Genomic DNA, 16,496 nt, shown 5'->3' with positions numbered 1-16,496 from the left:
GGCTGTAGATTATTATTGTTATCGTTGTCATCCAGCGTGCTTCTTTATAATGAATAAACGCAACACAAGAGTGCGACGCTGTGCTACGCGGAGACACACACACACAAGTATTGTCAACGTGTAGTGGGCGACCCCACCACACGGGCTGACACAGGGGCCCACTCTCTCTCGTCTCTCATCCGCTCACTCGACATCTCTTTGCTTCTCTCTCCCATCCCAAACTCCATAGCTCTCTCGTTTTGTCTCTCATTTTCCGAAACACTCTCTCCCATGTCTCTCTCCCTTCTCTCCCGTCTCTCTGGCTCTCTCTCCCCCCCCCCTCAGCCCAGTTTCAGCGCACGCCGGCACGCGCCGCGTGGCGGCGGCGGCAGAATGAAAATCCTCGCACCCCTGCGCACAATCCCTTCGTTTGCATGATAAAACCCGGGTGCGCGCGCGTGTTCCTGCAAGCCTGGCGATAATTTGACGCCTCGTCTCTCTGGTCCCCCGCGACACGGCTTACGGCTACCAAACGCCTCCATCGCACACACCGTCCCCCCCCCCCAGCACACAGCTCCCACACCACACCAACCCTCCCGTGGAGACACGCTCTGCGGCACGCCCCACCTTCTTATTTCAAACAAGCCTGCTCACAGCCGCCGCTGCCTACCCCCCCCCCGCTCAACTTCTCATTCGTGCCCCCCACAGGCCAAGAAACCTCTGACGTGGCCCCCCAACAATACGTCTGGCATGAACCAGCACTCAACTCATTGCCATGAGCGATTGTTTCCTGAAGCATGACACTGCTCTCCTCATCCTGCTGATCGCGGTCAGTCCGAACATCTGACCTCTTCCTCCTCCTCCTCATCCTGCTCGTACTTCCAGCGACAAGCGCGTGTCTCCCTCACTGCATCTTACAGCCGCCCCTCCCCCCGCCGCACCCGTGCCCGACTCTCCCACCCTTCGAAGTGGCGTGCATCTCCCCTGAGAGCGAGGCAAGCAAGCAAGCTCCCTTTTCCATCTCTTTCCCGTTTGCGCTGGCTAAGGTCTTATAAGCCCTGACACACAATCCCCTTCCCTGCCCAAAAACAAAAGCCCCGGCTGAAAATTTGTCCTTGCACCCCCTCCGCCCCCCTCCCATTGGGTGAAGGCAATGAATATGGAACGCTTAGGTAACAGCTCGGCACAGATGGATTTGATGGTTTTTTTCTTATTCTTTTCACGTGAGCGTGTATGTGTGTGTGTACGTGCGAGCGTTTGCTTTTTTTATTTTCTCCGTCTCTCGCGTGCTCTCTCTCTCTCTCTTTTGGCCATGGCTGGTTATCTCTAAGCAGCCACTCGCTCCCAAATGTTTGTTATCAGCCAGCTTTGGCTACCCGCAGGATTACTAGCCGAGCCCAGAGATTAGAGGCATATCGCTCCTGAGGGACGGCGGGATAGATGTAGGGCAGATGTAGAGTGCTCCCGGAGGACGGTGGGGAATGGCGTGGAATTACTCCCGGGGACTGTGGGAACAACTGTACGGAACGCGCCACCCGCGGTCCCACGCCTTTGTGGGAATGAGGGGATGAGGGGATGAGGGGATGAGGGGATGAGGGGATGAGGGGGCACGCCCCCCCCCAACCCCCCCCCCCCGAGCTGTCTGGATTTGAATAACGCACTCCCTCCGGCAGTGGTGAGCGAGTCGTTAGGTGCGAGTGTGTCAATGATGTGAGTGTGTGTCAAGCATGACGTGACTATGCCGGCTGATGGGAGTGTGTTAAATGATGAAATCGTGTTCAATGATGGGAGTGTGTTCATTATCGGAGTGTGTCAATGATGTGAGCAGATCACCAATGGGCACGAGTAGCTGATGTGAGTGGTGTGCCATTGACGTGAGTGTGTCAACGATTGCTAAAGGGTGGTGCGTCATTCGTGCGTGTCGCTCAAGTGAGTGATTCAATGGTACAAGTGTCAGTGATGCTAAAATGTCACTAATGTGTCACCGTTGCGAGTGTGTTACTAATGTGGGTGTATCACTGATGTGTAACCGATATTCAGTGATTCATAGAGGTGACCGTATCGCTGACTGGAGCGTCACTGACGCGAGCGTGTCAATTATTTTTGCATTTCGCTGTCACAAGCATGTATAACTGATTGTGAGCATCAATGTGCAAGTGTCGACGATGACATGTCCCTGACGCGAGTGTGCAACTGCGGTGTGCCACCGACATGAGCGATTCGACGACGAAATGATCCTGATGTAAAGGCACGATCGATACAAGCGTGTCACTGATAACACACCGATGTCTCTGCAGCAGAATCGCTGATGCATGCATGTCACTGATGTGAGTGTGTCACTGCTGAGAGCATTTGATTGCTGCTGCTGCTGCTGCGAGCACATTACTGCTGCTGATGTGAGTGTGTCACTGCTGCAGTGACTGCGTCGCATGATGCACATCCCCGTCGCATGATGAACATCCCGTCGCACCCTGCGATTTGCGCTTTCCTCTGTTAACATTTTAGTATCTCTATGTGTTTGTGAATTCCTCATGCGTCGGAGCGCTACTGACAACTGCACTTCACGGTTTCTACTTGTGAAAAAAGAATCTGAATACATACAGAGAACAGCAACAAGACACATGGGTGAATTAGTCTGGCCATCATGTCACGCTGAGACCTATACCTCGGATCTTTGGACAAATCCATACTCACCATCCTTTCATCCACTAGACAGCAGGTATTATCATCAGCTATTGTCTATCCAAGTCTCACCGTGTCATTGCCATCCTCAATGGCAGGTTTACTTTTGTTAATGGTCAATATGATGTCTGATTTGTGTTTGTTCCCTGATCCGTGTGTTCCTCTTCCTGTCTCTCGCTGTAATTCTGAGCAGAATCGTTTCGGGTGCTTCTTTGCACACTTTTCATGCTTTTCTTCGACTCTCAATCCTCCAATGACTTTCTGAGTGTTGATTTAGCATTTGGGAGGAAAATCAGACTAACGGCACTTCCCCCAACAGTCTGTACAGCTACACGGGGATCTTTGTCTTTGTTGTCGAGGGTTGAATGGGAGACTCACCCAGCCGCTCAGCGAGACGCGAGTAGGTCGTGTCCACACGGCGCATGGTCTTCACCAGGTCCTTCTTGCGGAACTTAATCTCCACAGTACCCTCAGCCTCCAAAACTCCACCCCTGCGCCACACACACACACAGCGAGGCAAACATGTACAACACGAATAGGCATACACGTGCAGCCACATACACAATCATATAAATGGACAGGTGTACACATTCTAGATTTGAAGCTTTCGTGACTGCAAGAATTCATACTCTTAGTTCTTTCGGTAAAGTCACGTAGGTAAAAAATTAAATAAAAATTAATAAAAATAAAACAATAAAATCAAGACGTTTCGGAGGCAACACAAGTCTCCGTCATCAGGTGGGACCGTCACAGCCAGATTTGCTGTGTACACATTCACAAGCATAAGACGGAAGAAAAAAATTCCCCGTATTGTATTAATAGACTGTTGGGGCAAGTGCTGTTAGCGATCACCTATGAAGGCCGGCACGGTACACATGGAGGTGGGTAACTAGCACCATGCCCGACCGCCTTTGTGTCCCCAGTGGCGATCTTCACGCACTATACCAGGTACTCAGTTCAGGCTGAGTCGACAAGCATACACACGGATACGCATGCACTTAGCAAATGCACGTATACATATCGAAATACTCGTGGACTGATACACAACAGAGACAAAGACCTTGTCCCGTATAGCCTTAACAGGCTGTTGAGGTAAGTGCTGTTAGCGAGCACCTATGAAAGTCAACACAGTGCACGAGGGGGTGGTGTGGCTAGCACCACGACCGGCTGCTTTGTCTCACTGGTGCGGACGTTTACAACTGAATCATATTCTCATTTGAGGCTCAGTCGACCTAGATGAGGCTCAGGACCGGTTCAGATAATCGTCACTAACGTTGACCATGAGCGGGATTCGAACTCGGGTCACCGGGCTCATGGCGCAGTGCACGAACCACTTCGCTACCACTCCACACACACACACACACTCATGCAAATTGACATACACACAGCCCCATAATAAAAAAAATAAAGAAAAGTAGCCCACACTCACACCCTCACACACCCCAATGACATCCACCCACACAGCCAAGAACACACATGCATACGCATAAGCACGCTCACAATTACACACACACACACACCAACAGGCGCAGACACACACGAGCAAGCAGGCTCGAGTGTACAAGCAGCCGTAATATAAATACATGCATAAGTAAATAGGCAGACACATTGCCTATGCACATGCTGTCAATGTCATGATTAAGTATGCATGGGTCTCAAATGGGAAAAAAACACAAACAATGCATATATCGTGTATCAAACTGTACGTCGTATATTTAGAGTTATGGCCCCTTTGACATCGCTCGCAATTAAAATTAAACGCAAACTGGAAAGAAATGTACACCTGGAGGCCGACGAGGTGAGGCAACGTTTACCGCTGCACGCTGCTCACCCGTGCTCAAAACTCCCAAAAACAAATTCAACGGGGCCCGGTCACACATGTGACTCTTGAGCTGGGGCCGTCTACATGAAGGTCGTGTGCAGTGATGGTGATGTCACGTGTCACAGCAAGACATGGTGGGGAGGACCGATATGATGGCCACAATCGTGCCTTTTATTGTATAAAAAATCATCATTTGGGTGTTGTCATTTTTTGTCAATCCACTACTTGTTGAAGACCTCCCAAAGTCACCTCCATCTTTTGGGTGAATTACACTTATCACTCTTTTATATTTGTCCATGCTTGCGCACACTTTTTTTTTGGCTAATAAGTTTATTATCGTATTCTTGGTTCTTTCGGGAAAGTCACGTAGAAGGGAAATAATAAAATAATAAAAATATAAAACAAAACAAAATTATCACGTTTCGACTGCAACACAAGCAATCATCATCAGGTGTGAAATCCACAGCAATTTTTTTTTTCAAATTTTCTTGCTGTGGATGTCACACCTGATGACGATTGCCTGTGTTGCAGTCGAAACGTCGTGATAATTTTTATTGTTTTATATTTGTATTATTTTATTATTTCCCTTCTACGTGACTTTCCCGAAAGAACAAATAATATGAATCCCTGCAGTCACGAAAGCTTTAAATCAAAGTTTATTATCGTTTAAAGCAAACATAAGTAATCGATGCGTTGGTGCTCTCCAGAAACAGGAGTCTTGGGATTCAGTGAAAATATCCTGGGTTAAGTAAATTATGAATTCTTGATCTTGGTGGTGTTGGATCACTTCCCTGCAGAGGTGGGACAAAGTCATTGTTATGCAAGTCCAAGTCGAGTCGCAAATCATCAAATTCATGACTCGAGTCTGACTCGAGTCCAAGTCACATGACTCGAGTCCACATCTCATAGGTGGGACAAAGTCATTGTTATGCAAGTCCAAGTCGATTCGCAAGTCATCAAATTCATGACTCGAGTCTGACTCGAGTCCAAGTCACATGACTCGAGTCCACACCTCTGCTTCCCTGACATCCCTCACAAACCTGTAGACCTCAAGCCATTTCACCATTGTGCGTGATAAGGCCAGAGACTGATACCAAGAGTAATACTATTAATATTGTGCCAGTTCCTTCTTTAAGGAGTATTTTGCTTGTGGAAGGAAATGTGACTACCCATAGAAAACACAGCCATAAAACGGGATAAAACTCATAAGGTCTGCACAGATTGATTAAACACCCTATTTGCTGCCATACTATTTCATGGCCATCTCAAAACCCAGAAATGTTTGGGTCTTTCACAAATCCTGCATGACCCACCGACCCTTGACACCAAAAGCTCTGGATCACATGCGTGCGCCACCACACCCGGCATTTAAATCGGCTAAATCCCTGACCCAAGATGTGAGGGCATTGCCGAAACCCAGCTGCCCTCGCAGGTGGTGACGGAAATGGTGATGGTAGCGGTGGTGGTGGCCCTGACAGTGGTGGCTGTGGTAACAAGGGTGCATATACACGTGCACGTTCGTGACCCCGGGAGGGCAGGGTCGGATTAACAATGGCACAGTCCAAGCAGCTGCTGGAAGCGCGTAGCTTCATGAGCGCCCTCTACCGCCTCGCAAAAACAAATGAACGAATCCATATTTATTGTCTCGTTTATTAACAGCTCATTTGCGCCGTATATTGTATATTTTTGTACTGTTTCATGAATTTGAACTTACATTTGAATCTATGAACCGATGTATCGTTACTAGAGGTGGAACGATTATTTCCCGCAGATTCAATTAATTGTCTCCATTTGGAGTCTTAACTCAATGCAGAAGGTGATCATTATTTATTATTATTTTAACACTGCGATCAACGTGAGCGCCTTCAATAGCCGCAGGAATGATGCAAACCCAGTCCAGCACATATTCTTAGGTTTTTTCGGTAAAGTCACGTAGGTAAAAAATAAAAATTAATAAAAGTAAAATAAAAATAAAATAAAAATCACGACGTTTCGGAGGCAACACAAGCTAATGATGACGTCACCCTGCTGCTGCTCTATATAAGAACGGGAGACACAGCAGAGCCTCACCATTCTGGCGAATTGCCCGATGATGCTGGATGCAATTACCAGCGAAACGTCGTGCTACTCAAATTGTAAATGTTGTGGTTTCACGCTTCAACACACCGATGGGCTAAAGCAGTGAACTATTTGTCTTTTGTAAACGTGACACTTTTTTACTGATTGGCCGTGTCGGGTGGTGGAGGGTGACAACACATTTATAAATAACGCGATCTAAACCCAAAAACGTTGATTATGAATAATATTGGTCACGAAAGCCTACGTGTTAAACTGCAACACAAGCCTCCGTCTTCAGGTGGAACCGTCACAGCACGATAGCTGTATCAAGTGATCGTGCTGTGATGGTTCCACCTGAAGACGGAGGCTTGTGTTGCCTCCGAAACATCGTGATTTTTATTTTATTTTTATTTTACTTTTATTAATTAAAAAATTTTACCTACGTGACTTTACCGAAAAAACCTAAGAATATGAATCCTTGCAGTCACGAAAGCTTCAAATCTAGAACCAGTACAGCACATACAATATTTTTTTTCGTAGTTGCTCATAGACTGAAGTAGGCACCGGAGTACCACTTGACTAAGTAATAACAGCCATATGAAGAAGTAATACTGGATGTGGCATGCCGGGTGACGGAATAGTTTCCAGGATGCCGACCCAGACAGAAGTGGGGGGGGGGAAGGAAACTGACAACACGGACAGCGAGGGGAAAGGAGTTCAAACCTGCTCTCGCGGTCGGCGTACATCTCCATGTGGCGTGGGTTGATGGTGGGGTCAATGACGACCCAAGAGCCGCCCCGGAGCTCTCCGTGCGGGGGGATGTACACGAACACAGGCTGCTTGTACTCGCGCAGCCCATCCACGATGTACGCGCCAAACTTCACGATCTGGTCGTACATGTCTGCACCAGGTGACGGTGGCGGTGGTGGACAGGAGGGGCAGGGCAGAGAGCGACAAGCAAGAAAATTAGCAAACAAGGAAACTTACAGGCATACAAAGACAAAGATACCTATTGTAGCCGTTACAGAATGGAGTAGAGTAGGCAAGTGCTCTTAGTCGGAATCTATTAAAGTCGGCACAGTACACGTCAGGGTGGTGTGGTCGGCACCTTGCTTGATTGTCTTCATCTCCCCAAAGCTGCTGTGGACATGGGACACACGGTACTATTTTTTTAAGTTGAGTCGACCCAAGGGTGGCCCATGTTGGTTATGATATATTATTCCCCACTAATGGGACAGTGGCTGCAAATCGAACCCAGCTAGCCGAGTTCATAGTTCGGTTCCCTCAACACTAAGTGCACGTATATTACGCCATGTATAATTGTATTGTTATCGATAAAGCATAAATAAGTCGCTGAAGAAACTCCCAGCACGTGGAGAAAACATTAGATATCATGCCGAACAACACGCGGTACAACCAGAAACCACATCATTAAGCTAGATAGCACAACCGCGAAAACCTACTCAGCAGAATCAATCAGAAACAAGTTTCAAAACCTAAGGAATAATAAGCAGGAAAGATTTTCTTCTGCAGAGAAGATTAACGGGGCACTTCACAAAGCCTCACATCCTGCGCTCGTAATAGGTGGACCAGAGGACATTCAGCCAACATTTCTACTAAATAAGTTGTGGCAGTCTCCCTGCCCAATCGTTACAAAAAAAGCCAAATTTGAAACTTCAAATTGGCCAGACAGCGGTGCAGTCCCTTCCCAGCGTCAATGGATTACATTCCAAAGGCGTGCTGACGGACATTAGGGGAGAATTCATTTACTCTCTCTCTTTCTCCATGATGGGTGGTCAGATGAGCCAGCGAGGGGAGCCCTGGCATCATGGGGGGTTTGTATGAGCATTTGATGAGCTGGGCACTGCCAGCCGAAAGTCAAGCCAGAAACGGGCACCCAGCGCCGTGCCGAGTGGCGCAAAAAAAATGCGGAAGATCGTGTTTCATCGTCTCCTTGGCAGTCGAGATTTTTATTTTTTTTGGCAGATAAAGAGATTTATGGGGTTCTTCTTTTTAAGGTGATATGCGTTGCGGTGCCACTTTGATGAGAAAATTGACTCTGATGCACAACCATCACATCTCGCGCAAGGCCCATTTCGACTCAATCAAATCGCAGACAGCGAAAACTGTTCAATCAAGTCGTGGCATATCTAACAGTATTTTAAGTGAGCAGAGAGAGGTGGGATGAGTGTCACAGTGGCTGGGGCGTGTATATGAAACATCTGTCTCCTGGTCGACTCATGCAGCTTGGTTAAAAGGGGACACGTACGCATTTGAAAACGACACACGATTAATGGTGTTTGCCCACCGTTAACACTGTCAATTTTAACTATCGTCTCTTAATGGAGAAGAAAGGAAATTGTTGTTACGGTCAATAGAGCAGGCTCACGAAGAGGACAACATTTTTATTAAGGAATTGTCCAAATATTTTCACTGCAAGACACTGCTGAAAGATAGGCTTCAGGTCGAATGAAGGACATTTATTATTTATAATGTGACTGGCTGGGTGGCACTGGAGTGTGAACCGAATATTATGCATGTTACGGTTCATTGATTCAATAATCAACATCGATTCTACTCTTCATGATGCAAGCATCGAATCTAATGCATACGGATTAACAAGCTACTGTTCATAACAATATAAAATAATATGCTTAATCTTACCTTTAAGCTAACAGACTGAGCAAACGAGATGGACAGTACTAATAAGGAAATATAAAGTAAACAAAATCAGTTCTTGAATTGAATCATGACCCCAAATAAAAGATAACTTATCGGATTGCGGGCGGGATGAGATGAGGGAGGATGTGAAATGTTACCTGCCAAACGAATATCAAAGCCGCTTTGCTCATTTGTCACTCAATGGCGATCGCTTCACTAACCACGGCTCCAACTCAGACCATTTCGATTCAGGGCGATAGCTCGTAATAAGTGGCTGGGGGGAGAGCACGGTGTTCTATACACTTGCTATTGAGCCGGTTTTCACAAGCCGAGTTGTTCGATTAGCCTGCCTGCCCAAAAAATTTTCTGCGGGCAAATGACTGGGCCGGAAGCTCTGCGAAGCGTGTTGCCTCCTTTAAAAGCGTACACCAAAGCTCCACTACGACATGATTCCTAATAGGTGTGCGCCATTGTGAGCCAAAGTCTGGAGCTAATTTTGGTCAACTCGCAACTCAAACAGTCGTGGTCAAGTGGTCATCGCAGACAATGCGGTTGATGCCAGCACACCTCGCCATCGCTTCCTTCCCTCTGCTAAATCCCGCAGTTGTTGAGAAATTAATGCCTCGCCACAACCACCACTGCCGTTGCCGCCATACACGCCGATCCTGAAGTACCGTCCAACAACTCCCATGACCGACACAGTGTGGGGAGGCCTTCAACCAGCAGTGGATCGATGAATGGCTGTATATTTTTCGATTTAAAGCTTTCGTGACTGCAGGGATTCATCTTCTTGGTTCTTTCGGGAAAGTCACGTAGAAGGGAAATAATAAAATAATAAAAATAAAACATTAAAAAAATATTCATATTCTTAGGTTTTTTTTCGGTAAAGTCACGTAGGTAAAAACATTACTTTTTAATGTTTTTACCTACGTCACTTTTCCGAAAAAACCTAAGAATATGAATCATTGCAGTCACGAAAGCTTCAAATCTAGAAAAAAAATATTATGGTTTATTACTTTATTATTTCCCTTCTACGTGACTTTACCGAAAGAACCAAGAAGATGGCTGTATATTATTTATTTAAACCCATGCCTCCCTTGTAAAAAGAGACTCTTGGTCCCAGTAGGGTCTTGCCTTGTTGTTAAAAACACATCACGTAATACTCTAAACACTGAGGGTGCCCCCTCCCAAAACCAATAAACCTCCGACTACCACCAGCTCTCATGTCTTCCTTGAAGCAGAGACTACAAATCTCACTATGTGTGCTCTTGAACGGTGAAATAAAAAAACGCCAAATTTTAACATGTTCGTGTTACATAAGGCTCAGTTTAACACGTAGGCTTTCGCGACCAATATTATTCATAATAAAGGTTTTTGGGTTAGATCGCGTTATTATAAATGTGTCGCAACCCTCCACCACTATTCTGGCAAATCGCCCGATGATGCTGGATGTAATTACCAGCAAAACGTCGTACTACTCAAATTGTAAATGTTGTGGATTCACTCTTCAACACGCCGGTGGACTGAAGTAGTAACTATTTGTCGTTTTTTTTTACACGTGACAAATCACTTAATGGTTGGCCGTGTCGGGTGGTGGAGAGTTTCGACACGTTCATACTTACGCGATCTAACCCAAAAAACATTTATAATGAGTTACATAAGGCTCGTCCTCTAAAACTTTGTATGAATGTTAGAGCTGATGAGATGAGTAGGGTGGGGGTGGGTGATGGGGGGGTAAAGAGCCTGTCTGGGTCAGAATGTTGAGAGGTTAAGAGATTGATTCAGTGAAGTGTAGAACTGTAACATTATTATTTTATATTTTCAATGGTACTGCTCTTCTCTCTGCTCCTTCTTTAGAATCATTTCCACCACCCATCCACAATTATAATTTCCATCCCATCCGTCCACTCACATCATTGACCTTGCCATGTCACGAAGCAAAAGGTATATTTGCTGGGGGGGTGGTGTGTTGGGGAGGAAGCGTGGATGAGTGAGTGGATGGAAAGGCAGACGGTAATTGGGGGAAGGGGGGGGTGTATGGAGGTTAGTGGAGAGGTTACAAAGGACAAGACAAAAAAATCGATGTCTTGTAGAGTTTCACGCTTTTTAAAAATGTTTTCTGTCTCCAAGCCGGCTCTCCGAGCCAGGTGTGCCAGTGACCCCGTGCATCCCCATTACCATGAACTCGTGTTTAATGACGCTGAATAAACAACATTCTTCTTCAATTGGGAATTTTAAAAGCACGGCGCCCCGCTGTGCTCAGCCATGAGTAAAGCGGTCTCGACGTTGGTGGCTGAGCGACGGGCAGAGACGATGTGGTGATGGCCGCCGAGTACAGGTGATAATTATTTATGATAACGCTTGGAACACAAGCACAAAACACTCGCCTTCTGACAGCGGACAGCGCCACTCGTGACAGTGATGTTAATGGCGGCAGTGGTAGCAATGATGATGATAATGGTGGTGATGGTGATAATTGTGGGGGTGAGAATGATGGTGGTGGTGATGATGATGATGATGATAAAGATGGTGATGATAATGGTGGCAGTGTTGGTCGTGGTCCTGATGCTAATGGTGGATCTGATAATGATGATAAAAAAGGTGACGGTAGTGGTGATGAGGATTAAGATGGTAATGGTGGTGACAATGATTATCTCCTGTGACCAAATATCATCAGACTTTAGAAGCTAAGCAGATTTGAGCATGCATAGTGCTTGAATGGGTGACCACTATGTACACAAACAGGTTGTCACAAAGCTGCGGGGCTACGTGGTGGGCAGTAAACGAAAGTCCAGCGCGTCGATGCTCCCTGCATTCACAATCTGCACTGACCAAGTTTGATGTACGGTTCAATAACCCCCATGGACCTTCTCAATGTGGGGAGGCCCTCATCCAGCAGTGGAATGACAAAAGGGCAAAACATATGTACATGCTGTTTTTGATGATTGTAGTAGTGTAGTTTTTTGCTATTTTTTTGTTATTTTATTTGAACCTATCTACGTGACTTCACCGAAAGACCCAAGAATATGTGGTAGTGATGATTAAGGGTGGAACAATTCACCAACACAGGCGATTTCACTTGTCATGATTCAGGGTTACGGTTGGATTCAGTGCATTCAACGCAATACATACATTACAAATTTGATAGTTATTTTGTAAACAAAGCCCATGAAAAGATTGCCTTTTGTCATTGGAACATAGAATTTCCACCAATTGGAATGAGTGCCACCCGATTACTTGAATGGGTAGACACATTTTGAGGTAACTTTTGAACAACTGAGGTGTGCTTGCAAATCACACTACAGCGAGCAAAAATATGAACAAACCATAACCATCATAGAAGCCAGGCTTCAAGTAAGCACATTCCTGTTCACGTACAGGCAATTTGAATTTTTCAAAACTTTTGTGATCGCCCATCATAATACACGAGTTTGAGTAAGTTACACGTCTCGACGGCTGGTAATGGTGTGATGATGAGTTTTTGAGATGGAGCCCAATTTAAGTGCCACCCTACATTTGACGATGAAAAAGGGAAGCCAAAAAAATAAAGTCATAGCGTGAACAGTCGGATGGCGCTCAGCTCTGTAGGAGGCCCTGATCTGACAGCGGCAATTCCATATTTCTATCGGAGGAGCCAATCTATCGACAGGACGACCACTGTTGACATGCCACAAGTGGTACACACTGTCACTCATGTAAGGATGATGATTGTGGACTGAGTTGTCCCATCCTACCCTGACCGGAATTTTAACTCTGACTGTGGGGTGAGCACTATAACAATTAAGCCACGTGTGCATTCCAGACACACACACACGCTTCATGTACACGCTTAGCACTTTCAAGAAAGAACAAAAAAACAACTTTCAACAAACGTTCAACTGAACGTAATCCAAGTTAGTACTTTACATAACACATAAGAGGTCAAGGTAATGTCTCACTACCAAAAAATTGAATAACATTTAACTTTCGATTTAAAGCTTTCGTGACTGCAGGGATTCATCAGCAAGCAGCCGTCCTCAGGCGAGGACGGCTGCTTGCGTTGTGGCCGAAACGTCGTGAGAATTGTTTTATTATGTTTTATTTTTATTATTTTATTACTTCCCTTCTACGTGACTTTACCGAAAGAACCAAGAAGATGAACATTTAACTTATTTTGCCAACTATCCTTGAAGACCAATATCTCCCAGCAGCGTTTTTTTTTTGCATTCGGAACCCAGAGGAGCGATAGTCTAACAGGTGACACAGTTCTGATGAGACTCAAAGAAGTTGAAACCGGTTAAACAAATGCAGCTATAAATATTGGCGGAGCAGGCCCATATGCCAATAGACCAATTTATTTTATTTTATATTTGGTGGTGAAACAAACCCATATCTTTTTTTTTACTGACAACGCTAAATAAATGTTGTATGGAGCTTCAGCAGATCTATAAAGTAATAATAATTAGTAAGGGTTATGGAGTACAATATTACATGTATGTGATTATTAAGTTTTATATGGTTTGCATTATGTGATAACAACATAGTGATCAGTAACCATACGACTCTACGTGAGACCAATGCGACAAACATCTCTTTGGCAAGCAGGACCTGTGGCTCAAAACTAAAAACTACGATAAAAAATATATTTCAGTGAATTAAAGAAAATAGAAACAATACAAAAGCAACAAACGCTGAATTCAGAAAAATTAAAATATTCGTAAAAAATGAAAAATCATAAATGTGCCAGAACAATTGCTTATTCTTTGGACGTGTGTACATTTTGAATATATACAAACACACATTCATATTCACACACCTACACCTACTGCAAGAACAAACGAAAGCGATGCCTTTTAAAGGCAGCATTAGCAGCAGAGGGCATGAGAAGAACGCTTGAGTGCATCATCCATCCGACCGGGTGGACAATCTTCAATTTTACGCCGTCGCGATGCACCTAACGGAGGGTCACCCCGGCCCAACGATTCTCCCTTGAATAATATTCTCTGTTCCACCCTCTGAGCCAACCCCCGCTCACCCACCCCGAGCCACATCGCACCCTCTCCCTCGCTACCCCCGGTACCGCACCGCTCTGTCTGTCTCTCTTCCCATCACTGCACTCTCTCACCTCCCGACCATTCTCTCTCCTCACCACCCCGTAAAGACAAAGATCCCCTGCGTAGCCATACAGATTGTCGGGGCAAGTGCTGTTAGCGAACACATTAAAAAGCTTGCACGGCACATGAGAAAATGAATGGCTAACATCACGCCTGGCCACCTTTGTCACTCAAGCTGATGTTTACACAAAGCACCATCTATTCATCTAAGGCTGAGTCGACCTAAGTAAGGTCCAGGACCAGTTCAAATATTCACCACTGCTATTTGTCATGAGCGGGAATCGAACTGAGGTAGCTGGGTTTGTAGCGCAGTGGGCTATCCACTGCAAGTGCTGTTGGGGCAAGTGCCGTTAGCGAGCATCTGTTAAGGCCGGTATGCCGCGTGAAGGAGTAGTGTGGATAGCACCATGCCCTGCCACTTTTGTTTCCCCATTGCTGATCTTCAATCACCTCACCAGATCCGCATTTAAGGCCGATTCAAACGAAGTGAGACCTAATACAGATTTAGGTATCACTTCCCAAGGATATTATCCATGGCCAGAAATTGTCGTGCAGTATGTGAACCACTGTGCCAATGTTGAATTTCTGCACACACACACACCAATACCACACACACATATACACACCCATACCACACCTTCATTACCCTAAACCCTGTCCTCTATCCTTCCCAGTGTTAAAACTACACCACCCTCGTCATTAACACTGCCTTGGAACAAAATCATCACGAGCCTAATGTCATTTCAGGCAATGGCCCTGCTTCTGAGAAAAGAGTAGGCAGAAAGATTGAATGCCTTAATATCGTTAGATATACAGTTTCTCTCTTATAAGGCAGTGCTAATGACGAAGGAGGTTGTGGTTTTACGGATTTGTGATTTTCTGCTTGTACACACCACTGACAACGCAGAACCTTAATTCTATTTTTAAACGTTTATTCCATTTTCCTGCCACCCCCCCCCCCCTTTCTCTAACACCACCTCATCAACCTCCTACCTTTCCCATCCCCACTGCCACTCCTGCCGCCGCCACTGCATGTCCCCCACCTCCGTAACCCCCCTCCCCGAACTCCTGCCCCAAGAAAAAGACAAAGATCCCCCATATAGCCGTAACAGACTGTTGGGACAAATTCCGTGAGCGAGCACCTATTAAGACCAGAACGGCACATGAAAGGTCGGTTGACCAGCACCACGCCCGGCCACCTTTATCGCCCCAGTGCTGATGTTTACAGTGCTGATGTCTACATCAGCACACTACACCAGGTACTTATGTGAGGCTGAGTCGACCTTGGGGAGGCCCAGGACCGGTTCAGATATTCGCCACTGATATTGCCCACGAGCGGGAATCGAACTCGGGTTGCTGGGTTCGTGCCGTGCGTTAACCACTGCGCCACCGCTCTCAACTCCCACCCCCCCCCACCCCCACCCCTCAGCACACACCTCCCATTTCGCCCGTAACCGTCCACTGGTCTGGCTCGGCTAGATAAGGCAAGCGGAGCACGAGCAACCGGTGATTGATGCTTGGCGTTATCAGCTCTGGGCTCCAGGGCGCCACCCCTCCCCGCCTCCCTGTAGCTCCCTACGGCTCCCTCCCTCTCTCAGTCTCCCTCCCTCTCTTTCTGCTTCCCTCACTGCCTCCCTTTGCTCTTCCCTCCCTACACTCCCTTCATCCCTCCCTACCTTGCTTCAACCCCTCCATGCATTGCTCCATCCATTCATTTCCACCTCCCTCCACCCTTTGTTCCATCCATTCATTCCTCCATCGTGCACCCCTTCCTTCCTCCATCCCTCCATTCTTCTCCATGTCCTTCAGTCCTTGCCTTCGTTGCTGTATCCCATCACTCCTCACCTTCCTCCATCCCTTTACCCCCTAACTTCCCTTCAGCCTTTCAACACTTTCATTCTTTACCACCTCCTTTCACTTCCGCCCTCCTTTCTCCATGCATCCATACATCCGCCCTTGCACTCCAGCATGTCCACCGTTACGCATTTATCTATCTATCTATCGATCGATCGATTGCAATATATTCTTAGGCTCACACTACCCGAATGGAATTTTGCGTGTAAGTTATTATACGACGACACTCTTGTTTCACGCATGTTTATGCACAAAAAACAATTCCCTTTAAACTCGTGGCCATGACAAACAAGAAAGCCAATAACAGAAAAACAGAATAAACGAGAGAGAGTACCGTACAAACGAGA

General features: G+C 46.2%; 1 protein-coding gene across 4 annotated transcripts in view; it reads right to left on the bottom strand.

The window, feature by feature from the left end:
• ACACA (acetyl-CoA carboxylase alpha) overlaps positions 1-16,496 on the bottom strand; it is a 215,224-nt gene that overhangs the window by 25,276 nt on the left and 173,452 nt on the right. For all 4 annotated transcript variants that reach the window (XM_078873726.1, XM_078873722.1, XM_078873725.1 and 1 more), the window contains 2 exons: positions 7,265-7,442; positions 3,040-3,152 (listed from right to left, as the gene is read on the bottom strand). In XM_078873726.1, the coding sequence (XP_078729852.1) occupies positions 3,040-3,152; positions 7,265-7,442 (291 nt within the window). The remainder of the gene's footprint in view (positions 1-3,039; positions 3,153-7,264; positions 7,443-16,496) is intronic.

This window comes from Lampetra fluviatilis, chromosome 37, assembly GCF_964198595.1.
Source record: "Lampetra fluviatilis chromosome 37, kcLamFluv1.1, whole genome shotgun sequence".
Taxonomy (NCBI): domain Eukaryota; kingdom Metazoa; phylum Chordata; class Hyperoartia; order Petromyzontiformes; family Petromyzontidae; genus Lampetra; species Lampetra fluviatilis.
The sequence above is the reverse complement of the archived record's forward strand: the minus strand, read 5'-3'. Positions and strand labels throughout refer to the sequence as shown.